Consider the following 25,938-nt stretch of genomic DNA (forward strand, 5'->3'; position numbering starts at 1 on the left):
TGTTCTCCTCTGCACACGTGTATGTGGAGTCACACCAAGCTCAAAGGCCCCCATTCATCCATGCAGATGGAATTCCCACACACCTCTTCCTGTAGTAGCTAGAAGCTGTAAGAGGCTCGCTGCAGCTACTGCTTATCCAAAGTCACCCATAGCATTGAGAGGCAGGACTGCAAAACATAGCCGATTCCTGTCCCCCTTGCTAGAGTACTGTGTTTGGACAGGCTCAGGGATTTTGTAGGTTGGTGAGTGACTTGATGGAGGGTTACATCACAGGACTCTGCTCAGGGAAGAGGCTACAAGTATCTTAGTTTTTATCTGAAAAAAAGTCTCCTGATTTCTAGTTTATCCTAAATCTTGGAGACCTGTGGCCCTCATGGAGTCCAAGGCCAGAAGGGTCCACTGTGATCCCCATAGTCCAGAGTTTCCCTGTGCTCTCTGGAGGAAAATATTAATGACAGTTGTATGACCCTGTTATTTGGTTACATTTTCTTTTGTTTTAATCAGAAAATTAGTATCAACATATGCAAGAACTAAAAATATAATTCCAAAACTTTGCTTATTTATTTGGGTACCTATTGAATTAAAAATCAGGATCTTTTAAGAGCTCTGCCAAAGTTTCAGGACCCCGTGGATGAAAAAGTTTGGGAAACCTGCCCTATTTGAATTAGATTTAGAAAAACATACACTCCTGATCTGAAAAAATTCCATGGAGAATGCCCCTGTTGTTGCAATGGTTAACTGCCCTCATGTTTAAAAATGTGCACCTTATTTCTGGTCTGAAGCCTCAACTTCCAGCCATTAGATCTTGTCATGCCTTTTAAAGGACCCTCTGGTAAACAATTTCTGTTCTCCAGTTATGTACTTATAGACTTAATGTTCGTTTTGTGGAGATAAATAGATTGAGCTCCTTGAATCTATCATCACTATAAGGCATTTTCTAATCCTTTAATCGTCCGTGGGGCCCATAGGGTGTGTCTAGACTACCTAGTTTTGTCGACAAAAGTGGACTTTTGTCGACAAAACTATACCAGCGTCTACACTACCGCTGAGTTCTGTCGACATAACGTCGACAGAACTCGGCAGTTTTGTCGACGCTGGTATACCTCATTTTACGAGGCATAACGCCTTCTGTCGACGGAACTCTGTCGACAGAAGGTGTTATTGCCTGTAACGTTGCGTCCAGACTTCAGGGTTCTGTCGACAAAGCAGCTTGCTTTGTCGACAGAACTCAATGTGTCTGGATGCTCTTTGTTGACGGAAGTTTTGTCGACAGTATCTGTCGACAAAACTTCCGTCGACAAAACGCGGTAGTCTAGACGTACCCATAGACTGTCTCTATTGAGACTCTTCCTTTGTCCATGAGACTCTTTCTTTGCCTACGTGCCTCTGTGCAGATGGAATTTCCTTCTGATGGTCTCCTTGGTCCCTGTGGAATTCCTCATGAATCATACCAAACCACACTGCCTCTTCACTTGTGTGCAACACAGGTAAATTCCCATCAAAATCACTGCTTAATAAAGCCATAGAACGGCTTCTCCACTTCCTAGCCCCTTGGGTAACCATCTACCACTTTGCAAAGTGCATGTCTACGGCTACTACCAGTGTAAGGCAGGAGCACAAGGTAATATTTTATGCTTGCTTTGCACTAGCAGAAATTAGGTGGCACAGGACGAGAAAGAGGAGGAGACAGACCAATTTTATTTTGACATAACCATTGTAATAGTTAGCAGGAGGGTTGTAAGCAGGACGCGAGACGTAATTCTTCCACTCTGCTCAGCACCGATTATGCCTCAGCTGGGGCACTGTCATTTCAGGGTGCCACATTTCAGGAAAGATGTGGACAAGGTCCAGAGAAGAGCAACAAAAATAAATAAATAAATATAAATAAAAATAAAAAACATGACCCACGTGGGAAGATTAAAAAAAAAATGGGTTTGTTTAGACGGGAGAAGAGAAGACTGAAGGGGAACATAACAGTTTTCAAGTACCGAAAAGCCTTTTAGAAAGAGATGTAGGATAAATTGTTCTCCTGAGCGGCTGAAGACAGGACAAAAAGCAATGGGTTTAAATTGCTGCTAGGGAAATTTAGATTGGACATTAGGAAAAGCTTCCTGATTGTCAGGGTAGTTAAAGCACTGGCATAAATTACCTTGGCAGGGTGTGCAATCTTCTGGAAGGTTTTTAAGAATCCGTTCCATAAATACCTGTCAGGGATGGCCTAGATATTACATAGTCCCATTTCAGTGCAGGGGACTAGATAAAGTATTGCAGTTCCTTCCAGTCCTACGTTTATGTGGTTCAATGATTGTAAGATCCCCTCCCCGGTACCATTTATTACCTTGTTTGAGGAAGAGAAAGCTGTATTTCATTTATTTCCTTTATGTTGCAATTTTTTTGGCTAAGCCTGGGCTGGATTCTGTATTGTCTTTCTCCGTTTTTATCCATCTATCTTTTATGTAGTGCCGTGTCTGGGACTTGCGTTGTTTACAAAAGACATCCCTTTAGGAGCAGAGCAGTTGCTAAGACTAGACAGCCGCTCTGATTAGAGATGCCGAGTGCTGGAAGAGTGCAGAAGGAATCGCGCTTTGAAATAAAGGAGAGATTGGATCTCTTTGTCTCAGGAACAAAGACAAGACTGACAAACGTGTCTTCATGTGTCAGTGCAGTGGGAAGTTCAGTTTGGCTTTCATCTTCTAGTGAAGATGAGGTGCTCCTAAGGAGTGAAAAAGTTGAAAAACTTTCAAAGCCTGTTATGCTTTAACCATCATCAGGGCTGACAAGGCATCTCAAAGATCTGCCTGATGTTATATCTTGTAAGTGGCGGCTAACAGAACTCTGCATGCTACACAGAATAAAGACGAGAAAAGAGTTCGATAGCTGATGCTAGGCTTTTTTTGGTCTGCTCCCTCTCTTGCCCCGCATGGAATTGACTCGGTCCCTCAGTTAATTCCCTGCTGAAGGGCAGATCTCAAATCTTTCCCTAATCCCTGAAATCAAGCTCACCAGTTGGAATTGATGTGCTTCTTCAGACCAGCATCCTGCTGTGACCTAAACTCAAAAGCAATGAATTGCCAGTCCGGAATAAACAGCTGGAGGAGGTCGGCAGAGGTGGTGACCTCTGACACCTGTGATCCGATTTGCTTGCACTTGTATTTTCTTTAATTCTCTAGAGATTGCTTAGTGTTTTGAGTTCACCTGCAATTGAACCCAGCGGTTACTAGCAGACAGCAGGTGTTGATCACGTACCAGGACTTCACGAGCCCCGTTTGTTCCTTTGGGAAGCCCCGTGTTCAGTTGTTCCCAAAACCGACTTTCAGATATTGCAGTATATGGTTCAGGATGCTCTTTTTGAAATTTACACACATGGACTCGGTCCCACTGCGTTCCACGCCGGCGTGAACAGGGCTCGGTCCCACTGCGTTCCACGCCGGCGTGAACAGGGCTCGGTCCCACTGCATTCCACGCCGGCGTGAACAGGGCTCGGTCCCACTGCGTTCCACGCCGGCGTGAACAGGGCTCGGTCCCACTGCGTTCCACGCCGGCGTGAACAGGGCTCGGCCCCACTGCGTTCCACGCCGGCGTGAACAGGGCTCGGGCCCACTGCGTTCCACGCCGGCGTGAACAGGGCTCGGTCCCACTGCGTTCCACGCCGGCGTGAACAGGGCTCGGTCCCACTGCGTTCCACGCCGGCGTGAACAGGGCTCGGTCCCACTGCGTTCCACGCCGGCGTGAACAGGGCTCGGCCCCACTGCGTTCCACGCCGGCGTGAACAGGGCTCGGCCCCACTGCGTTCCACGCCGGCGTGAACAGGGCTCGGCCCCACTGCGTTCCACGCCGGCGTGAACAGGGCTCGGCCCCACTGCGTTCCACGCCGGCGTGAACAGGGCTCGGCCCCACTGCGTTCCACGCCGGCGTGAACAGGGCTCGGCCCCACTGCGTTCCACGCCGGCGTGAACAGGGCTCGGCCCCACTGCGTTCCACGCCGGCGTGAACAGGGCTCGGCCCCACTGCGTTCCACGCCGGCGTGAACAGGGCTCGGTCCCACTGCGTTCCACGCCGGCGTGAACAGGGCTCGGTCCCACTGCGTTCCACGCCGGCGTGAACAGGGCTCGGTCCCACTGCGTTCCACGCCGGCGTGAACAGGGCTCGGCCCCACTGCGTTCCACGCCGGCGTGAACAGGGCTCGGCCCCACTGCGTTCCACGCCGGCGTGAACAGGGCTCGGCCCCACTGCGTTCCACGCCGGCGTGAACAGGGCTCGGCCCCACTGCGTTCCACGCCGGCGTGAACAGGGCTCGGCCCCACTGCGTTCCACGCCGGCGTGAACAGGGCTCGGCCCCACTGCGTTCCACGCCGGCGTGAACAGGGCTCGGCCCCACTGCGTTCCACGCCGGCGTGAACAGGGCTCGGCCCCACTGCGTTCCACGCCGGCGTGAACAGGGCTCGGCCCCACTGCGTTCCACGCCGGCGTGAGCAGGGCTCGGCCCCACTGCGTTCCACGCCGGCGTGAGCAGGGCTCGGCCCCACTGCGTTCCACGCCGGCGTGAGCAGGGCTCGGCCCCACTGCGTTCCACGCCGGCGTGAGCAGGGCTCGGCCCCACTGCGTTCCACGCCGGCGTGAACAGGGCTCGGTCCCACTGCGTTCCACGCCGGCGTGAACAGGGCTCGGCCCCACTGCGTTCCACGCCGGCGTGAACAGGGCTCGGCCCCACTGCGTTCCACGCCGGCGTGAACAGGGCTCGGCCCCACTGCGTTCCACGCCGGCGTGAACAGGGCTCGGCCCCACTGCGTTCCACGCCGGCGTGAACAGGGCTCGGCCCCACTGCGTTCCACGCCGGCGTGAACAGGGCTCGGCCCCACTGCGTTCCACGCCGGCGTGAACAGGGCTCGGTCCCACTGCGTTCCACGCCGGCGTGAACAGGGCTCGGTCCCACTGCGTTCCACGCCGGCGTGAACAGGGCTCGGTCCCACTGCGTTCCACGCCGGCGTGAACAGGGCTCGGTCCCACTGCCCACTGCATTCCATACCAGTGTGAACAGGAGCGTCTTCAGTGATGCTCCATTGGTGTAATCCTGGGGTAAGTGAGCAGAACCAGGTGTGGTACCAATTGGCCAAACACACACTTTCCCTTTATGTTATTACCAGGGTCTCCCTGACGCAATGGCCTGGGCACTAACACCAGAATCCACCCTTTGCTACAGAATTGAGAGGTAATTTCAAGCACCAAGCCTGGTATTCTTTTTGGGGTGCAGGTCAGCAGAGGGGTGTCTGTCCCTGTGGGCACTTGGGTCTCTACTGCAGTTTTCTCCTCTCCTCTTCCTTTGTAGATACATGTCCCTATGGGTAGCTGGGTCAGAATCTGCAGCACAGCAGCTAGCTTGGCATGTTGTGTAGAGCACATCTTTCATTTACACCCCACCTATCTTTTTGGAGAGGGCTTCTGGGGACACCAAGTCATCTTGGACATATTGCCTGCATTGCAGCTAAATGTCTCTGCTTGCAGACAGGCTCGCTGGAGTGGGCTAAGATCTCGGCTGCTATGGCACTCAGTTGATCAGAAGCTATGGATGCATTTACACCATTGTGTAAATCTTTAATATTTCTGAAGGTGGAGGGTTAACGTCTATTGAACAATAACTCCTTTCTTCTGGCTGTGTGGGGCTCGCTGTCTTTCTCCCTGCATACTCACGGCTGTGCAATATGCTTCCTGGTTTCCCTTTACAAAGGGATTTGGCGCGCTGAGGTGTTTAGCAGCTGATTTTCCTGTTCACTCTGCTGGTTGGTGCCGATGGTGCAGTTTTTCTTCTGCATCATCTTAACATTCAAGCGGGGAGGCGACCCGTGCAAATAGAGCCTCCATCTGCAGATTCTTTTCTGCTGGTATTAAATAGCTTTCCTTGCAGATTCTCTTCCTTCGATGCACGTAGTTTTTTTCCTCTGACAGAGTGATTCGATCATTGTTGCATGTGACCGAGGCTACGAAATCTACGATCTTTAAGCATGTGAAATATTCATTAGTTTTATTCTTGTGTCTTGGCTGCACACTGGGCCTATGCATGACACTGTGGCTACGTCTACACTGGCCCCTAATTCCGGAAAAGTCATGCAAAGCAGGTAAGTCAGAATAGGGAAATCTGCGGGGGATTTAAATATCCCCTGCGGATTTAAATAAACATGTCCGCTGCTTTTTTTCCGGCTTGGGGAAAAGCCGGAAAAAAGCGTCTAGACTGGCGCGATCCTCCGGAATAAAGCCCTTTTCCGGAGGATCTCTTATTCCTACTTAAAAGTACCTTAAAAGGATGTTCTAGTCTTCCCAACATCCTGTGGCAAGGAGTTCCACAGACTAGTTGCGCTGAGTGAAGAAAAACTTCCTTTTGTTTGTTTGTTTGAAACCTGCTGCTTATTCATTTCATTTGGTGACCCCTAGTTCTTATATTGTGGGAATAAGCAAACAACTTTCCCTCATTCAGATCATTTCCAAAGCGTTGTCATTGTGGGCTCGGGACAGGGGAAAGGCGGCAGGACGTGTTCAAAGTAGCATCTTGCAGGGCTGGGCCACGGATGCAAAAAGCAAGAGCCCCGATCCCAGGCCTGTGAGATGGAACAGGGATGCCCAGGGTTACAGTGATGCATGGGGCTGACTTGAGCCACCTCACCCTCTCCACAGCCTTAGGAGGTGAGTGGCCAATCCCAAATCTCTCTGTAAATCTGGGTCTGCCCATGAAACAGCCAGTGGGGGCATTCAGCTAGATCCTGTGCATTGCTGCAGCTCCATTGACTTGAATGGAGTTAGGCTGATTATTCTAGCTGAGCCCCTGACACTGTATTGCTGGTACATTTTAATTTGAGGACAGGCCAAAAATTAAATTTCTGGGCCGCGACTGAGAGTCCAAAGACGGCTTGGCCTCTCTTTGTTATATAACTAGCCAACCAGAGCTGTCATCCAAAGACCAGGGCCGCTTGCAGCCTGCATGCACAGACACGTCCAGCGCCGCATCAAAACGACCAGATTCAATTTGTCTTGGAAACCAAATGTGACACAGAACAAATTCTGAAATTGAAACCTAATCAGGCAGCCAGCCCGGCGGGTTGCGTCCAATAACAATTCATGCCCTCCTGGTCACAGACTCCTCTTCGATCTCTTCTCGTTCAAATACAGGCGCATTAGAAAAATGATTTAATAAGTGACCTTAAAGACCCGCTGGGAGAAATCACTGCAAACAGTCTGGCAAGATGCCGCGCTACTTCTCCCTCAGGTGTTTTTTCCTGGTTCAACTCTTGGAGCTCAGAAGCACCTGCCTCGCTCCTTGACGTCAGTGAGTGGCGGGGGTCTGACCTTTGCGGGGATGCTGTCGGTGTAAGATGGCTGATGGGGGAGTCATCCTCTCACATGATCCATCAGAGCGGGGGGTGGTGATTGGCCATTCAATCGGGGCTACCTGGAGCATTTTCCGGCTGCACGTGGGGGGCAAGGGCAGCTTTACAAAAGATTTATACAGCACGGTAGTAAAGCGTGCTTGACTCGTTACAGCCGGACTCAGTATGCTTTCTAACTGGAATAAGCTGAATAGCTGGAAAGCACCCTCAAACTGAAACACAAGGTAACTAAATGGTTTAGAATCTGATGTAGTTAAGTGTCTGCACACAACTAGGTTCACAGCCAGGAGATACCATTGTGATCCTGGAGCCTGACCTCTGGTCTATAACCCAGCTCAGAGCACTTCCCCACAATAATTCCTTTTAAACCCCAGCATATCTTTTTAAAACAATCCAGCCTTGATTTAAGACTTGCCATGTGCTTGCGAATCTCTGCACGCCTCAGTATGCTGTTGAATGATTAACCTCCCTGTTAAAAAAAAAAAATGCATGTCTTATTTCCAGTCTGAATTCATCCTGCTGCACCCTCTAGCCTTTGGATCGTGTTCGGCCTTTGTCGACTTGATTTCTCCCCCAAAGATTGTTGAGTTGAATTTGGAGAAGACCTGGGATGAGTTGTTAGTAGCATGATGGGTACCAGGTGGTTGTTTCTGGCTTCTCTTCCTCGGGAAGATGCAAATGGTTTTTCACCTCCAGCAAAGAGATCCGAGTCCCGCCGCTGATGCTTGCAGACTTTGCACTGGAGCGGAGCGCTGAGCCATCACTGTGGGTGGTAGTGGGATGTCTGGCTTCCCCCAACTTGACTCCTACCACCGGGTCATGTGCTCTCAGTCATTCCTGTGACACTGCACTGCCTCTTGTCGCAGGGCTCAGGAGCCATGTCCCCATGGCCTCAGCTGTAAGAAGCAGCTAAGCAGGAAGGCCAAACCCAGAGGACTAGTGTCAGCAACTTCTAAGCAAGAAGCACTTGGGTAGCTTTGGAAAACGTTGTTCAGTGCTGGTTCTGTTGCTGCCTCCTGGAGTTCTCTGGGCCTTGTGGGGCTGCTGTTATTACTAGAGAAATTAACATGCCTTGTTCTGTTCGCTCCCTCTGGGGCATCTGGCGTTGGCCATGGTCAGAAGACAGGACTTTGGTCTGACCCCGTAAGGCCGCTCTTATGTGAAGAGAACCCTCTGATTGCTTTTTAGAAAAGCTCTTCCCATGGCTTATTCCCCACCAGACGTCATCTCAACCCCGGGTTTGCACCATTGCAATTGTTTCCCCAGCACCCTCTTGCAGAGGAATGGGTGCCAGGAGCAGATGAACCCTCTCTGAAGCAAAAGCGGTGGTTTAATACCATTTCCCCTTAATACTTGTAGTGCTGCTTGGGTCAGCTTCTTGGCTGGCTTAAATCAGCCGGGCTCCATTGACGGCTGAGGACTGGGCCCCGTCCTACTGTAGCATCCAAAGAGCTCGACACACAAACATTAATGAACTGAATGGAGCGTCTCGTTGGGCCTCCAAGGACTGGGCAACAGATGGGTATTAATCTTGCTTTGCAGATGGGGAAACTGAGGCACGGGGCTGCAGTGACCAGCTCAGGGTTGCACAGAGAGTCGGCAGCAGAGCTGGCAGCCGACCTAAAAGTGCCTGAAGACCAGTCCCCCTGCTCTAATCACCAGGCCTCCGTCCCTACTGGGTGAGTTACTCTTGCAATATGTTGTTTCCCTCAGGTACGTGTGCATTGCCATGGAAGCCTTGGACCAGCTGCTGATGGCCTGTCACTGCCAGAGCATCAACCTCTTTGTGGAGAGCTTCCTGAAGATGGTGGCGAAGCTGCTGGAGTCTGAGAAACCCAACCTGCAGATCCTGGGTACAAATTCTGTAAGTAGCAGCCAGGGCAGGGCCAAACTTTTCATTGTATCTTCTCATGCACAGTGGTTGGCTCCCTGCCATCCCTTTCTAGCCGCCCTTTGTGGCGTACTAAGATCTGGGCTCGGTTCTGCCTGCTCCAATAGGCAGGGGCATAAGAGTGGGTTCACACACCAGCTTCCCCATCCCCCAGAGAACCAGGTTCAAGCCTGGCTCAGTTCACAAGTGGATTGTAAAATTGTCCCTCTTTACCCACATCTCGGAACCGAGTGTGTCAGAAGATCTCCTGTCAGGAGAGGCTCAGGCCTGGACTACAGAGGTGGGAGGGGGCTGCAGGCCAGCATGAGTCGAGTAGAGGGTGGGTAGGTCGCTTAGAGCCCATGATGGGAATAGCAGGGGGCTGTGGGTGATGTCCGAGGGATGTCATCAGAGCTGAGGGAAAGCAGTGGAAATCCCAGCGGCTTCCTGCCATAAACTTACTGGCTGTGTCTAGACTGGCAAGTTTTTCTGGAAAATCAGCCGCTTTTCCGGAAAAACTTGCCAGCTGTCTACACTGGCCGCTTGAATTTCCGGAAAAGCACTGACGATCTCATGTAAGATCATCAGTGCTTTTTCGGAAATACTATGCTGCTCCCGTTCGGGCAAAAGTCTTTTTCCGAAAAACTTTTGCGCTAAAGGGCCAGTGTAGACAGCAGAGATTTGTTTTCCGCAAAAAAGCCCCGATCGCGAAAATGGCGATCGGGGCTTTTTTGCGGAAAAATGTGTCTAGATTGGCCACGGACGCTTTTCCACAAAAAGTGCTTTTGCGGAAAAGCATCCTGCCAATCTAGACGTGCTTTTCCGAAAGTGCTTTTAATGGAAAACTTTTCCATTAAAAGCATTTCTGGAAAATCATGCCAGTGTAGACGTAGCCACTGTGTGTGGGGGGGTGAGGTTCAGCGCTCTGGAGATCCGGGAGGAGAGTTACAGTGGGGGAGAGGGGCATGGCAGGTGAGGTGCAGAGAGTGCATGTGAAATCGGAGGTGGGGGGGGGGACTGAGGAGCGTGGAGTGGGACAGAAGAGGGGGCAGATAGAAGGGAAGGACAGATCCAGTGAGGAGGTGGGGGAGACTGAGGAGATGAGGAGTATGAGGTGAGGTGAATGGGAGAGAAGGGAACGGGATGGGGGAGATAGAATGGGTAGCGGAGAGGGGAATGGAGAGGGAGCTGGTGAAAGGGGGAGGGGAATTGAGGGAGGTGGGCTGCATTTAGGGGATGGAATGAAGACAGGCCAAAGAAGGAGGGAAGGGCTGTATTAAGCAGTAAGCTTGCCCTGGTTCTGGAGACACAGGGCCAACACTGGAAGCTCCTGGCCATACTCAAATGGATCTTAACGGGACGAGGGTTGGGTGTGTCCTTACTGTCCACCTGCTAGCAGCCCCAGGGGAAACATGGAGCCTCTGTCTTTTCTGTCTCAGCTGACTGAGGCCACGAGCTTCCCTAATCCCTAATAGTCTGGGAAGGAGTATGGCAGAAAGGGATCTAGGGGTTATAGTGGACCACAAGTTAAATATGAGTCTGGCGCTGCAAATGGCACCTGTCCGAGCGGGGACGGCACATTGGCAGAGTGGGCAGACGAAGAGGACGGTGCCTATTCATGTTGACGTTCAATGGCTGGGATGGTGCAGTGTCAGAAAAGTGGAGGGGCTGTAAAGGGGAACGGTAATGTGGGTCTCCAGAAACCATGAGACTGAAAGTAAAAAACATCTCGTCTCTTTCGGTCCTGCCCAGGGCCAGTTTTCAGGCTTCCCTCTGCAATTCTACGCGCTAGAAGCATTTTTTTTAAATAAGGCTGAAAGCTTCATGAAGTAACAAGACTCATGGAGCTTTTAGGGAAAGAAGCCTCGACTTGTAATGCAGTCACAAGAGTCGGTAACGTGGTTAGGTACCTAGAGCCTCTGGAAATCAGGCTCAAGATGTCTGAAGCCGGGCATCCAGAAAATCCACGCCCATGAATGGGCTCAGAAGTCAGATAGAGTGAAGGGAGACCCTTTATCTCCCTGGCTGATGCTGCTGGTCTCACATTGCTAGAGCAAGCATGGGTAGGACATTGGAGATCTGGCTTCTGTCCCAGCTCTGCTATAGATTCCCTGTGTGACCTTAGCCTAGTTAAGTCTCTGAGCCTCCCTCTCTGTACAAGGGGGCTAATAATGTCAGAAGACGTTGCAAGGCACAATGGTGCAGAGTATGATGTGGTCCTCTCTCTCTGGGCCTGGCTGCCCAAGCTTAGTGGAGCCTTTTGCATGTGAAGGCAGCCTCTGCCTGTGGTGGGCCCCATAGGGATGGAGCAGCCTCCTTTTTGGTGGGGAGCTGCTTCAGCCCCTACTGGTTAGTTATTTACAGCCCTGCTTTCCACTAGGGTTATTAAAAAGCGGTAACTTAGGTAACCGTGTGGACTGTGCAGTATACAGCTTAGATGCATGCATCTGACGAAGTGGGTCTGTGCCCACGAAAGCTTATGCACCTACACTTCAGTTAGTCTATAAGGTGCCACAGGACTCCTCGCCGCTTTTGCAGATTCAGACTAACACGCCTACTCCTCTGATACTTGACTACATGTAAACCTGCTTAACTTACAGTGACTGCAAGTGTAAGGTAGTAAGGTTACAAAAGGAAAGCACTTCGGAACTCAGTAGGAATTTTGGAAGTGCACAGAGCACAGGACTGGTTCCTGCATGGTTACGGAACGTCAGTACATTGTAATAGTTTTCAATGTGTGTGATTGGAGGATATCTGGATCCATATTGAGACTGTCCCACATAATGAGGAAAAGTTGAGGTGCCTTTGTTGTTCTTTTGTTCCACTCTTTGTTTCTGTGAGGAAATCACCAATGCGATATTAAAAGAAGACAACTTAAAAAAACTCAAACTGGTAATGGCGGTTGAAAATATCAACCCCAGTCCTACTTAGTCTGGGAAGATGCCGACATTTGTTGCTCCATTTTATCTTACTTTTTCTACAACAAATTACAGTAGATCAGTATGGGATTAATGGTGTAACAGCAGCCCAAATTAAACCTGAGCGCTTCAGTTCAAATCTGGAAGGCAGGTGCTAAATTCCCTTTCTGAGTATTAGATAAATCTGGAAAGGAATAGGATTGTCAGATGGTTTCAACAGAAATACTGGACACACTTGACATTACACCACAGTCTACATGACATCTTATTTAGAAGATACCGGACGTTTGTATTTTCTCATTTATATTTTCTCAATTTGTTTCCTGAACAGAAAGCTCAGCTACTGGACTGTCCGGTTCAAAACTGGACAACTGGCAACCCTAGAAAGGAAAAGTCCATTGCTGCTTCTGCGGCTATGGAAATTGAGTCAGATTCTTCTGGTGGGCCTGCTATTGTACCTAACACTGCCTTAGTAGAGCCTTTCCTCCCTTAGTTATCATGTTCACCTCTCCTGTTGTCCTGTAGCACCTTAGACACTAACAAAAAAATATAGATAGTATCATGAGCTTTCGTGGCCACTTAGTGCCCTCGAAAGCTCATGAGATACTATCTATATTTTTGGTTAGTGTTTAAGGTGTTACAGGACCACTCATTGGTCTTAAAGTGTTTTTTTTAAGTTACAGACTAACACGGCCACCCTTTGACACCTCTCCTGTTGGCTGGAGTCCACACACCACCTTGCTCGGCTTCAGACAGAGGTGCAGAGTCCAGCCAGTTCCTTCTTTGGGGGCGGCCAGCTGACTGAGGCCACGAGCTTCCCTAATAGTCTGGGAAGGAGTATGGCAGAAAGGGATCTAGGGGTTATAGTGGACCACAAGTTAAATATGAGTCAGCAGTGTGATGCTGTTGCAAAGAAAGCAAACATGATTCTGGGATGCATTAACAGGTGTGTTGTGAGCAAGACACGAGAAGTCATTCTTCCGCTCTACTCTGCGCTGGTTAGGCCTCAGTTGGAGTATTGTGTCCAGTTCTGGGCACCGCATTTTGAGAAAGATGTGGAAAAATTGGAGAGGGTCCAGAGAAGAGCAACAAGAATGATTAAAGGTCTAGAGAACATGACCTATGAGGGAAGGCTGAAAGAACTGGGTTTGTTTAGTTTAGAAAAGAGAAGACTGAGGGGGGACATGATAGCCGTTTTCAGGTATCTAAAAGGGTGTCATAAGGAGGAGGGAGAAAACTTGTTCATCTTGGCCTCTGAGGATAGGACAAGAAGCAATGGGCTTAAACTGCAGCAAGGGAGGTTTTGGTTGGACATTAGGAAAAAGTTCCTAACTGTCAGGGAGGTTAAACACTGGAATAAATTGCCCAGGGAGGTTGTGGAATCTCCATCTCTGGAGATATTTAAGAGTAGGTTAGAGAAATGTCTATTAGGGATGATCTAGACAGTACTGGGTCCTGCCATGAGGGCAGGGGACTGGACTCGATGACCTCTCGAGGTCCTTCCAGTCCTAGTATTCTATGATTCTATGAATCCAGGCTGGGGAAGGCTTCTGTGGGTGAGATCTGGGCCGAAGCCGCTTCCTCCCCTATGCACTCCTGTTCCCCACTTGCAGCACCACCCCTTCCAGCAGCCAGCTCTCCATTCGCAGCACGTGCTGGGCAAGGCTCTCCTCACTTCCCCCTCCCTTTCCTCTTGCTAATGGCCCAGGGAATGCTGGGGAATGTAGTCCCTTCTCTGCGCCAGGCCCAGCTCTCTAGGCAGGGAGCTGGCCAAGGAACTACAACTCCCGAGGACGTGGGGCTCCCATCCTTCTCTGCAGACTCCCAGGGCACAAGGCAGTGGGGAAGAAATGAGCGTTCTGGGCCCCTGCTGAGCGTGGGCCTGGCGCCGCAGAGCCCCGGGTGCCATGGTAAATCCGCTCCCAGAGCGCCAGCTTTCTGGGCAAAGGCTGAACCATGTGTAGCCCCACGTGAGTCGACAGCCTCCTGGAAGGGGTGGAGCCTCAGGCCAAAGGGGTGGGGCTAGGTGCTGCCCAGAGCATAGCCCCGCCCCCCAGCCCTCAGAGCCGTGCGGGGTGCACGGCGCTCCGCCGGCAATTTAAAGCCCCAACCCCTTTGAAGCTCCGGGCCCCGGAGGCAATTGCCCCTTCTCTTCCCCCCCCCGCCCCCCCGTCAGTGGGCCTGTGTAACCCCAAGGCTCCGAGACTACAAGGGAGAGTGGAGTCTGCTCTAGAGCCTTAGCTGAGAGCCAGCGGGTGTGTAGCTTGTGGGGCAGGGGCTCATGGCTTTAGCCCCTAAGGCCCCAGGTTCAGTCCCTCTCCTGACGACCCGGGTCTGTTGGCCTTACCCACGGAAGGAAGCTGTACACAGCAGATGAAGACTCCCTTTGTTCTAGTAACTAGCAGGCTCACCATGGGTAACGCTCCTCCATCCTTAACTGGTATTACCCAGTGCTGAGAAGCTGGGCTCTTCGGTTCTTTTCCTTTCTTTCCTCCCGACTTGCTGTGAGGCCTTGGTCAGTCACGGCCCTGCTCTGTGCCTCAGTTTCCCCCCACTGTAGAGTAGGGATCATCTTGTTGCTCAGCCTTGTAAAGCGCTTTGAGATTTGGGATGAATATTTAACGCTCACCCGGAGCAATTTTGAACAGCTGGTGAACTTTGTATAAATCATGCTGGGTCCAGGTGCCATTTGTCAGTAGATGAAGCGACTGAATTAGACAGCGAGTTCATTTGCAAGGAATAATTGTGATGACCGCGACAGCTGTCGTTACCCCCATTCGACAGATGGGAAAACTAAGGCACCGAGTAGTAAAATGACTTCTCCAAACCACGAGGCAGAGGTGACAATCCCCCACTCTAACTACTACACAGTGCTGCCTCCAGCTATGTAACTGCTCTTCATGCCTGCGTTTGGTGGGATGACTAGAACTTAGGAGTTGCTTCATTTCTCTGGAGTGCTACGTTTATGTGATGATTAGGCTTTTGAGGATCTGAGAGACCTCTGGGAACTTGTTTGGATGGCTTCAGCATTGCTAGTTATAAACCTTTAGGCAGCTGGGACTCTGTTTTCAGCTCTTTGGTTCCAGCTCTTTTGGGTGTATCTCGGTTCCTAGCTTGAGGCATGTGTGCTTTAATAGACAACCTTCTGGCTGGCTGGGGAACCTCGCTTCTGGGTTATGGCCACCGCAGTGGCTGTATCCCAGCTGGCAGGTAGGACAGCCCTGTGTTGTGTTTTGCCTCTGACTCTCTGCACAGAACAGCGTGGGTTATAAATATCACCGCACCAAAACCAGAGGCAGTCAAAAGCTTTCACACCCGGTTCTTCAGTGACGTTAATTGTTCTAAATTGAAAGTGAAGGGTAACTGTCATGGCGCATCCGTCAGCAGAGCTATTAACACACAGACATCAGAGAAGCAAGATCATCGATCGGTCAAGTGAAGTTAGCATAAGGCTGCAGTTGGCAGGCTCCAGTGGCATTGCGGTGCTGTCTCCTACTGTAACAACTCAGCTGTTAACCCACAGCCCCCTCCTTCAATAGCCACTTGGCTTGGAACTTCATGTTGGCATCAAGGATAGAATCTGTATTCTCCTGTTTGCAAAGCGTGTATCCGTTCATGGAAAGAAGGCTCTCCACTTGCTGTCTAGGGTCTGTGACACGCCGGTGAGCCATTCTGGGTCCGTCCAGTAAAGAGCAGTGGTCTCTCCCATCAACCTCCTGCACAGTTCATTCTGATACACTGGATTATAGAGCACTCTGAATTGTAATTACTTCACTTCCTTGCCTCTCTTCCTCTGGGGAGTCCTTCTGAAACCCAGAGAGGTTGAGTTTTTCTGTAGCCTTCAGAAGGAGTCTGGGGTGGAGCTGGGATTAGAACTTAGAAGCTCCTGGATTCCAGTCTAGTACATAAAAGCACCTGGCAACGCTGCATCCAAACATTCCTTCACCTTTAGCAGTTCTGATAAATGAGAGGATGGAGTCCAGCCATGCTGCCGCTCAGGGACCCCTTGTTCCAGGGAAGGACAGTAAAAGGACATTTCCTCGAACGAAGGTGAATGAGGCAAATCATGTGGATCTTGGAGGCTGAGGTGCCGGCCAAGTGTATTTACCTGTGAGGGTGTCAGTTCAGCCCCTGCCCAGGTGCTGCACAGGCAATGAGGCAGAAAGGAAGTGAGAGGAGACAGATGTTTGTGAGAGGAGACGTATTCTGGTTTGTGAGAGGAGACAGACGTTTGTGAGAGGAAACAGACGTATTTTGGTTTGTGGAAGAGACAGACGTTTGTGAGAGGAGACAGACATATTTCGGTTTGTGAGAGGAGACGTGTTTTGGCTTGTGGAGGAGACAAATGTTTGTGAGAGGAGACGTATTTCGGTTTGTGAGTGGAGACAGACGTTTGTGAGAGGAGACCTATTTTGGTTTGTGAGAGGAGACAAATGTTTGTGAGTGGAATCAGATGTGTTTTGGCTTGTGGAGGAGACAGATGTTTGTGAGAGGAGACGGATGTATTTCGGTTTGTGATAGAAGACAGACGTATTTCGGTTTGTGAGAGAAGACAGACGTTTGTGAGAGGAGACGGATATATTTCGGTTTGTGAGAGAAGACAGACATATTTCGGTTTGTGAGAGGAGACAGACGTTTGTGAGAGGAGACGGACGTATTTTGGTTTGTGGACTGCCCCGGAGCATGGTGATTTTAATGGGAGTTGCTTTTTCACGCCAACTTGCGTCCGTGGGAGGGAGTATATGTTCAGTTTGCTGGAAGATTGGAGGTGACAGTCATTGGCTGCTGGGCTCCCGAACTTTCATTCCAGTGCTCTCACTGTGCTGATCCAACCTTCCTCTGTGCTTGAGTGCCTTGGAGGCTCAGCGAAGCCAACAGGGAGCCATGTGGGGATAAACCGGGTCTGTCTCAGTCCAGTCCCCCTGCCAGATGCCTTGGGGACAGAGCAGCCTCAGATGGAGCCGCAGAAATTTCGCAACACCAAGTGGGGCCCTGCCACCTCTGGAAGGGGGCCAGGCACTGGGGGAGAAAGCTGCCCTCCTCAGCCTTTCAAATGAGACAGATGCCCCAATAGGCTGGAGGTTGATTGTATTTGGGAAGCCTGGAATCACTACTGGACGGTGACCTACGAAACCCTGTTCCCGCCAGTTGATTTAATGATGGATTTCAAGGATGCCCCTGGTCGGGGATTAATTTGGGAGAGTAAAGGGGAGTTGTAAACCCTGGGGAGCATGAGGAATGCCTGTCCTAAGGCACAGTGAAAAACGCCGGGCTCAAGGGAAATTCACGGGTGCATAGCGAGGCTGGATTATCGTGTCTGCCATCGGGAGGGTCAGAGACTGCTCTTGGTTATGCTGCTTGCAGGCTCGGGAAATGGGTACCGGTAACGAGATGCTTCCTCCCACATCTGCTAAGCAGAAACGTGCCTCCAGGTGCATGCTTAATTAAAGGGTATTGTCGCAAACAGTCCCTCCATAACGGAGCTCGTGGTGGAGGCGTGAGGATGCTGTTTATAGCTAGCCAGGCTGAGTCATGCCTGTGAAATCTCGCCTTAGAAATGTCTCCTCTGTTGTGAGTCACCCGTCAATAATCCCCAATACTGATAATTCAAACACGCTCCCAGTGGGAGGGCGTGTGTCTTGTTCCACATCTGTCTCTGATGTGCCCATCTCAGGGCTTCCAGCAGAGATGTGTGCTAGTCCTGATGTTACTGTCTCCCTGGTTCTGAGAGCTGTACAGGAAGGAGGCAAGGTCTCTGCCACAAACAGCTTACAGTCTATGGTCCCCATCCTTTGGAAACATCCGTTTACCCATGCAGGTCCTGCATCCTTGGGGAGGTTGTGTAGTGTAGAAATTAGGCTCAGACAAATGGTGGGATATGATAGAAATCTATAAAATCATGACTGGTAGGGAAAAAGTAAGTAAGGAAAGTACTTGTTCTCATAATATAATAACTAGAGAGCACCAAATTAAATTAATAGGTTTAAAACAAACAAAAGGAAGTTTTTCTTCATGCAGTGCACAATCAACCTGTGGAACTCCTTGCCAGAGGATGTTGTAAAGACCAGGACTTTAACAGTGTTCAAAAAAGAACTAGATAAATTCATGGAGGTTAGTTCCATGAATGGCTATTAGCCAGGATAGGTAGGAATGGTGTCCCTAGCTTCTGGAAGTGGATGACAGGAGAGGGATCACCTGATGATTACCTGTTGTGTTCCCTCCCTCTGGGGCATCTGGTTTTGGCCACTGTTGGCAGACAGGATACTGGGCTAGATGGACCTTTGGTCTGACCCAGTATGGCTGTTCTTATGTTCATGCCCCAACCACCCTGCCATCCACACACAGAGTCCTATGACACGTTGCCAGCATTTCTCTTAGTGTAACCCGCACACCTCCTGTGTTTACTGAGCAATGCAAGTGATACCTAGACCACAGCAACAGTTAAGACCAAGAGACCTTTATAGCACAGGCTGGGAGCCAGCTGGCTTTTAGCTCAGAGGGTAGAGGCTCTATACTCAGCTCTAGAGGTCCCAGGTTCAAATCTGGCCACTGGTGGTTACATTAGCAGAGGGGATTGTTAGCCTGGGCTACAGATACCAACCAATATCCCAGTCTGCCTTTGCAGTGAGGATATATAAGCTAAAGCACGGTTGTGGTGCTTGAGTCCACCAGAGCTATCCCATAATTCCCAGGGCTTGCCTGGGTTCCAACTCGCTGCCTCTGCATCGGTTGAACTTGCAGCTGCTTGGTGTTTAACCCTTTTGTTGTGTGTGGCCTGCTCGGGTTTACCGTACGACTCTGGTGCCACTCTGCCTAAGCAGGTCTTGTCTCGGGACTCGGAGGCTCTAGGATTCAGCGGAGATGTATGTGAGTCCCGCGATGGGTGGCACTCGGTGCTGTACATAATGGTTTGAGCCTCCGGGAGTGTGCAGTGTTGTTCAGAGGCAAGCCTGACACGTCCAATAGATGTTGGGGGTTATAGCATGAGATTGGGGCGATGGGCGTGGGAAAGGTGCTGGAATGAGGCTGCTGCACCCCGGGCCGTGAAGTGGTTTCCGTCTCATGTCCAGGGTTTGCCATTTGCTTCAGTAGCTCTCGGCGCCTCCACTCTCTACAAATTGTCCCAGAGTTGGGGTCGAGCGGAACCCTACAGCGATTTCCCAGCATGGCCACCCTGTGACATCATGGAGGATTGTTGTCCCTGTATGACAGGTGGAGACACTGACACCGAGCGGGGAAATGGCCTGTACAGCCTCCGCAACTGAAAATGAGAACCCAGGAATCCTGGTGGCCCCCCCACTCTAACAGTGAGCCCACGAGTCCTGAGGACACAACCTACTCTAACCGTGAATGCTGGTTTAAAAAAAACCAACAGCCCTCACTGAAGTTAGTTCCTGGAGTTCTTAATAATTTAAGCCATAAATGTCCAACGTCTGTCTGAGCTGATGCTATGGTTGTCTCTGGCTTCTCCTGCTTTGGAGGTCTTGGAAGTGTGCACAGCTGGCGCCAGACCCACTCTGAGCCCAGAGACACTGCTGGGTGTTTTCAGATATGCTTCAGTCTACTTACAGTAGGGAAAGAGCATCATTAAAAACCACAGGTCCCTCTGCTCTCTCGATGGCTTGATCCTGGGTCTCTGATATAGTTAATCGGGGACTGATAATAGCTAATGGAGCCTTTCATCTACAGGTCACTAGCTCCAATTCATCTCGGGTCAGCACAAGCGCAAAGCAGTTCTGGTCTGATGACTGTCGACAGGCGTGTAACGCGCTGTTGGTCTTCGTCTAGTTCCTTATGGACAGATGCTGCTGTCCCAAATTGTTATGTGTATTAAGGTAGCATCCATCTGATCCGGGTCCCATTGTGCTAGATGCTGCCTAAACAGGGTACGTCTAGACTGTGAGGATCTATCGGAAAAAGATACGCAAAATGCGGAGCCGTACTATTGTCGGAAGAGGCTTTTCCGAACTTTGGCCCGTCTAGACTGGGCCAAATTTCAGAAACCCCCCTCTTTTGAAAGCCCCCTTCTTCCTCATGGAACGAGGAACAAAGGGGCTTCTGAAAGAGCGGGTTTGCTCTTCTGCAAAAAAAAAAAAAAAAGCGGAAGAGCAAAAGCGTTCCCTGGACATGGTGGAGAGGTATCCCGAACCCCCTCCCCCCAGTCTAGCCATACCCACAGAGACTGTCTCTGCTTTTCCTCTCAGCCTTCAGCAGGCAGAGTAGGGAAGCCATGTACTGAGTGGGCCCTAGGAATGTTCTCCTGTCTGAGCCCCCGGGGGAGACCCCTGCCTGCCAGGATGGAGGCCGATTGGCCGAGGACAGGCAGCGTGCAAGAAGCTGGCACTGCTTGTGTGCCATGCTCGGGAGTTTGTCCATCGGGCATCTTTTGGGAGCATTAAACTCCCTGCTGCTGTAGAACAAACCTCTTCCCCAAAGGGGAAGATGCAGCAGCCAGCACTGGAGGTACCAGCTGACACCAAAGGGCTGGGAGTTTTAGGATTCTAGGGACACAGTCGCTGGATACTAATTAAAATCAGTGGTTTTTGTTAGGATAATTAGCTCCTTCCTGGTGTGGCGATGGGCTTGAGGAATCCCTTAGCTGTTCTCTCCTTCCCACTTCTGTCGCCCTGAAGTCTAAGTTTTGTCCTGAATCAGCACATGGACAAACCAGGCAGCTTCTTCTTTGTGCAGCCCATGCTATACGGTTCATTATGTCGCACTGCTGCTTTTCCTGGTAAATAATGGAGGCACTGACAGGTTGGAAGTGGGTCCCTTTTTTCTGGGAATGGTTCCCAGTGCGGCTGAGCTGGCTTGTTGGATTGCACAAAGCCAGCCTTTCAATTTACTTTTGGATCTGACATTTATTAATGGAGCAAAAAAATCATGTGTCTGTCGGCTAATCAGTCACTTGCGCTGAGCACAGAGGCTGAGCATCGAGTGGTATAAATGAAAGACAGACAGTTTGGATGCTGTTCTTGCAAATGCCTTGCAGAATAAGCAAGCCCTGGAAATGAAAAGAATCAAGGCTAGCCCTATCTGACTGGTAGGGAGAAGGAGGAAGCACTTGACATGCCCACTATAACTTTGGGATGCTGTGGGGATGGGCACCATATTAGAAGCTAGGTAGACCTAGCACGCTTGGGAGGTAAATCGTATTCTCCCCATTTTGCAGATGAAGACATAAGAGCAGCCGTACTGGGTAAGACCGATGGTTCGTCTAGCTCTGTATCCTGTCTCCAATGCTGGATGCTACAGAGGGAATGAACAGAACAGGGCAATTTCGAGTCATTAATACTTTTTGATTATTTGCATTGTTGTTGCAGCCTTGTTGATTCCAGGAGAGTAGAGAGACAAGAATGGGGGAGGTAATATCTTTTATTGGACTGTTTCTGTTGGGGGGGAGAGACAAGCTTTTGAACCATACAGAGCTCTTCTGCAAGTCCAGAAAAGCTATCCAGAACATCCCAGCTGGCGTGGTCTTTGCCTTTGGCCCTCCTGTCTACGGTGGAGGGGCTCGGACTTTGGTCCCTATCCCCGGGGTCATGGAGTAATTTTTTTGTGGACAGAAGGTGGTCACGGCACAATGAAGTTTGAAAAACCCTGCTCTATCGGTTTTGTATCTGTTGTTCTGGCAGGATCTGGTGCAGCTTTGGGTTGGCCTGAGCTAGTCTGTGCGGAGCTTGCTTGTGATGATGATTGGCTGCTGTCGGCAGACAGAATACTGGGCTAGATGGACCTTTGGTCTGACCCTGTATGGCCATTCTTACGTGCTTATGATGAACTTGGAAAAGTTAATTGAATCCGTTTCTGGCTCCCTCTTTTGCTTTCCTCGCGCTGGCCTGACGCTTTCTCTCCTTCCTTTCCCATTGTCCAGTTTGTGAAGTTTGCGAACATTGAAGAGGACACCCCATCCTACCACAGGAGCTATGACTTCTTTGTGTCACGCTTCAGCGAGATGTGCCATTCCAGTCACGACGACCTGGAGATCCGGACAAAGTGAGTATGGAATAAAACACGTTAGCGCCCACTTCTGTCCAGCAAACGAACGGCTGAACAAATGCACCAAACTTCCAGGGCTTTTCTAGCTGGGCATGGTCAGGAAAGTTAAACTGAATTAACTACAGGTGACTATTGTAAGGAAAAACTTAAAAAACAACAAATGGTCTGATAGCACTTTATAGAGTCTAACAAAACATGTAGCTGGTATCATGAGCTTTTGTGGGCACAGCCCACTTCTTCAGATGACTGAAGTTTTGAGTTTAGGATGTGCAGACCCAAAATAAATAGGGGAGAAGGAAGAGGGTGAAAGGAAAAAAAGAAAGGTGGCAGGAAACAAGCAGCAGAGCATATTAAAATATCAAATGGAAAAACAAGTAGGCAGAATTGCTAACAGTCACACCTCGTTAACCCGTGTGGACGCTCTTATGCAGATTTAAAGTGGCCTTAATTTGGTTTGTCTTAGTTCCCCTGGAAGTGAATTAAATTTAACTGACTTAAGGCTGCTTTACTTGTGGAGGAGAATGTCCACACAGGTTTAATTCAGTTGAACTAATCCCATTTTAAAAAATGAATTTGGATTTATTTGCCTGAATGTTCCCATGGGGACAAGCTGTCACATGATGCTTTTATTTTGGCCTCACTGTGCAATGGACAACTTCTGGAAACTGAAGCCTCTTGCGGAACGGAATCCAGTTCCTCTCCGTGCCATCCCACAGCTGGTGCCAGTCGTTTTTGACAAAACGTTTTTTTCGTCTGAAAATTCCGGTGGTGTTGGAAGCAAAATGTTCCAAGGAGCCTAGCGGGTTTGCTAGAACTGTAATCGAGAGAGGTCTCCTGGGTGTCGGGTGGAAATGAGAAAGGCAGATGCCCTGGGGTAATTCTGTGGTTAGAGCAATGGCTTCAGAACCAAGATTTGAACCCTGGTCACCCGCATCCCAGCTAAATGGGTCTCCCTGCCTGGTTTTTCCCTTTTGTGCTGATGTGGAGCTGGAAAGTTGCTGAGGTCCTGAAAATATTTGCAGGTCAGGAAAACAGTTTCCCACCCAGCTCTGCTCACAGCTACCTAATACAGTTTTTTTGCCAGTGGCTGTCTAGCGTACAGCGTACACATTTATCCTCTAGCACTGGGGTGGGCAAACTTTTTTGCCTGAAGGCCATATTGGGTAGGGAAATTGTACAGAGGGCTCGGTAGGGAAGGCTGGCCAGTGTCTCCCCAAACAGCCAGGTGTGGCCTGCTCCCTGCCCCCATCCAACCCATGGGGATACCCGCTCTCTATCCAATCCCCCCTCTGCTCACTGACCGGGCCATCTGGAGCTCTGGGGCTGGCGGCCCTGCATGGGATCTGGAGCATCGGGGCTGGTGGTGCGGTCACTGTGCTGCCAGATCCTGGAGGACTGAGGCTGCGGGAGGAGGAGGAGACAGAAGGGGAAGGGCTGGGGACTAGCTGCTTATGCTCGCCACGCTGCCAGGAAGATGCTGTCCTGAACCCACTCCCCGTGGGGAGCTCAGGGCTGGGCTGATGGGTTCGACGGGCCAGATGTGGCCTGTGGGCCGTAGTTTGCCCCCCTCTACTCTAGGGCAACTGGGAGAGAGAGATCATCGACCCAGAGATAAGGACCCAGAGCCGTCCAAGGGCCTGAACCTCGTGCGTGGCTGAACACAGGACTTCAGTCTCCAGTGCTGCAGAGCTGCCTCCTTAGAGCAGCGCTAAAATCCCCTCATGTGACCATGTGCTTGATTATAATATTTAAATACAGCAAACCAAATCTCTTTAGACATGAGTGTTAATGAGCAACTCGCTTTCCTGTGCTGGGAAGAAGCTCCTCGGGGGATCCATTATGACTAACACAGATGAACGGTTATGGGGATTCTGTCTGCAGTACCTGTAGAAACACCGTGCACTTGAAATTGCCTCTTCTCCAGCCCCTGCAAAGCTTTCTGTGGCTCAGGTGATTGTGAAATTCTGGGGTCTGTAAGAGGTTCGGTCAACTCCTGCCTAGCAACTCTGAGGCTACGTCTACACTACGAGTTTTCGCGGCAAAAACCATGCTAATGAGGGACTCATTTGCATGAGTCACGATTCATTTGCATATTTTCTGCCGATCCATTTTTGCGCTAGGGGTTTTTGCAAAGGTCTTGCGGAAAAAGGAGTTTTTGCGCAAAAAAACCCCTCCACGCTGCTTGTTTTTGCACAAAAAACCCCAGTGCAAAAACGGATCAACAGAAAATATGCAAGTGAGATCGTGACTCATGCAAACAAATCCCTCATTAGCATATTTTTTTGCTGAGAAAACTCATAGTGTAGAAGTAGCCTGAACATTTTACATGCTTTCATTGCCTTGTTACTCTTTGCAGAGCAACTCTGGGTATGTCTACACTACAGAGGTTTTTTTTGGAAAAATGGTGTTTTTTCTGGAAAAACTTCAATTATGTCCACACTGCAATCATGTTCTTTCAAAAAAAACAGTCGAAAGAGCAGAGGGGGTTTTCTGACATTGGCAAGCTTCTTTCTACGAGGAAGAAGCCTTTTTCCAAAAGAGCTCTTTTGGAAAAGGGCATGTGTGAAAGAGGGAGTTACTTCGCAATAAGAGGAAAGAGGAAAAAGCACAGGTGCTCTGGTGGACACTCCGCCCATAGGAATCACAGCTTACATGCGAGAGAGCATCCAATCAGTGTGGACGCTATCGGTTGAAAAAGCAGATCGCATTTTCGATGCACTTTGGCAGTGTGGACGCTCTCTTTCAGAAGAAGTTTTTTCGGAAGATCTCTTCTGGAAAAGTTTCTTCCGAAAAAAGCCTGCAGTCTAGACATAGCCTCAGGAACCCTTCCAACCCTGAGTTTTCCTGTCACAATATCTTTCTGCAGCTCCCAGCCTCTTCCCTTAACAGTTGCAAAATCATTACTGAGATAACATCCCCTGCTGTCGCAGCCCTGAGCTCGTTTGTAGCAAAAGAGAACCTAGTTTATTCACAACCTTGATTTCAGTGATTCCACAAGGATAGAAATGGTGAGAAACACACAGAAGTAAAAATACTCTACTAGGACTGAAACTCAACGAGAATCTCTTGGCCAGAAAAGTTGTCTCCTCACAGTCCTTCTTCCAGTCCTGAGCCAGGATCCCAACACAGAGTTCAAAGTGGGAGTAGAACCACGCTGGCCATTTCTGGGAACAAGGAGAGGGATGGGGAAAATATTTCCCCAGAGGAGAAAATTAACACTGGCAGCTTTGCGTTTTGACAGCTGTCTGGCTGAAACGGCTGAGACTAGAAAGCTGAAACGTGACAAGGAACTAGCCGTAACTGAGAAGAGATGCCTTGAAGTGTTTTTGTGAAAACGGGTTGAGATTTGGCTGAGTTCTGAGTTGAATTTTCACACATTTTAATAATAAGGAATAAGAAAAAGGAGTAAAAAGGAATCATACACTGCTCAGCGCCCACATCATGCTTTCCATCTGATATGAAGCTGAGTAAGGATTATTACCCTGACCTGAGACAGTTGGGGTACAGAGGTAAAATGACGTGACGAAGGATACACAGTGGGTCAGTAGCAGAGAAGAAAGTGCCTATTGTGGGGGTCTCAAACTCCTGGCCTACGGGATAGCCCTGGTTGGAGTGATAATGCAGTCTGGCCCAGGACTGCCAGTGGGCGGGGTGGAGTTTTCAAATAGTTCATTGAGAAAGGAATGCCTAGAAAATGTGAGTAAATAGCCACAGTTTGGTGACCCTTACTCACACAGTCATGATTTCCAATTGGCTAGGGCATCTTTTCCCCTTG

The 25,938-nt window shown here is 50.0% G+C and overlaps 1 protein-coding gene across 9 annotated transcripts in view; it reads left to right on the forward strand.

Moving 5' to 3' along the window:
- EFR3B (EFR3 homolog B) overlaps positions 1–25,938 on the forward strand; it is a 161,313-nt gene that overhangs the window by 85,573 nt on the left and 49,802 nt on the right. For 7 of the 9 annotated variants that reach the window (XM_006116729.5, XM_075923305.2, XM_025181494.3 and 4 more), the window contains exons 4-5: positions 9,090–9,240; positions 22,039–22,160. In XM_006116729.5, the coding sequence (XP_006116791.2) occupies positions 9,090–9,240; positions 22,039–22,160 (273 nt within the window). Of the gene's footprint in view, positions 1–5,144; positions 5,210–9,089; positions 9,241–16,112; positions 16,215–22,038; positions 22,161–25,938 lie in introns of those variants that run through there. The other 2 variants (XM_025181497.3, XM_025181498.3) reach the window with 2 other exon arrangements.

This window comes from Pelodiscus sinensis, chromosome 3 (assembly GCF_052426305.1).
Source record: "Pelodiscus sinensis isolate ZL-2025 chromosome 3, ASM5242630v1, whole genome shotgun sequence".
NCBI lineage: Eukaryota > Metazoa > Chordata > Testudines > Trionychidae > Pelodiscus > Pelodiscus sinensis.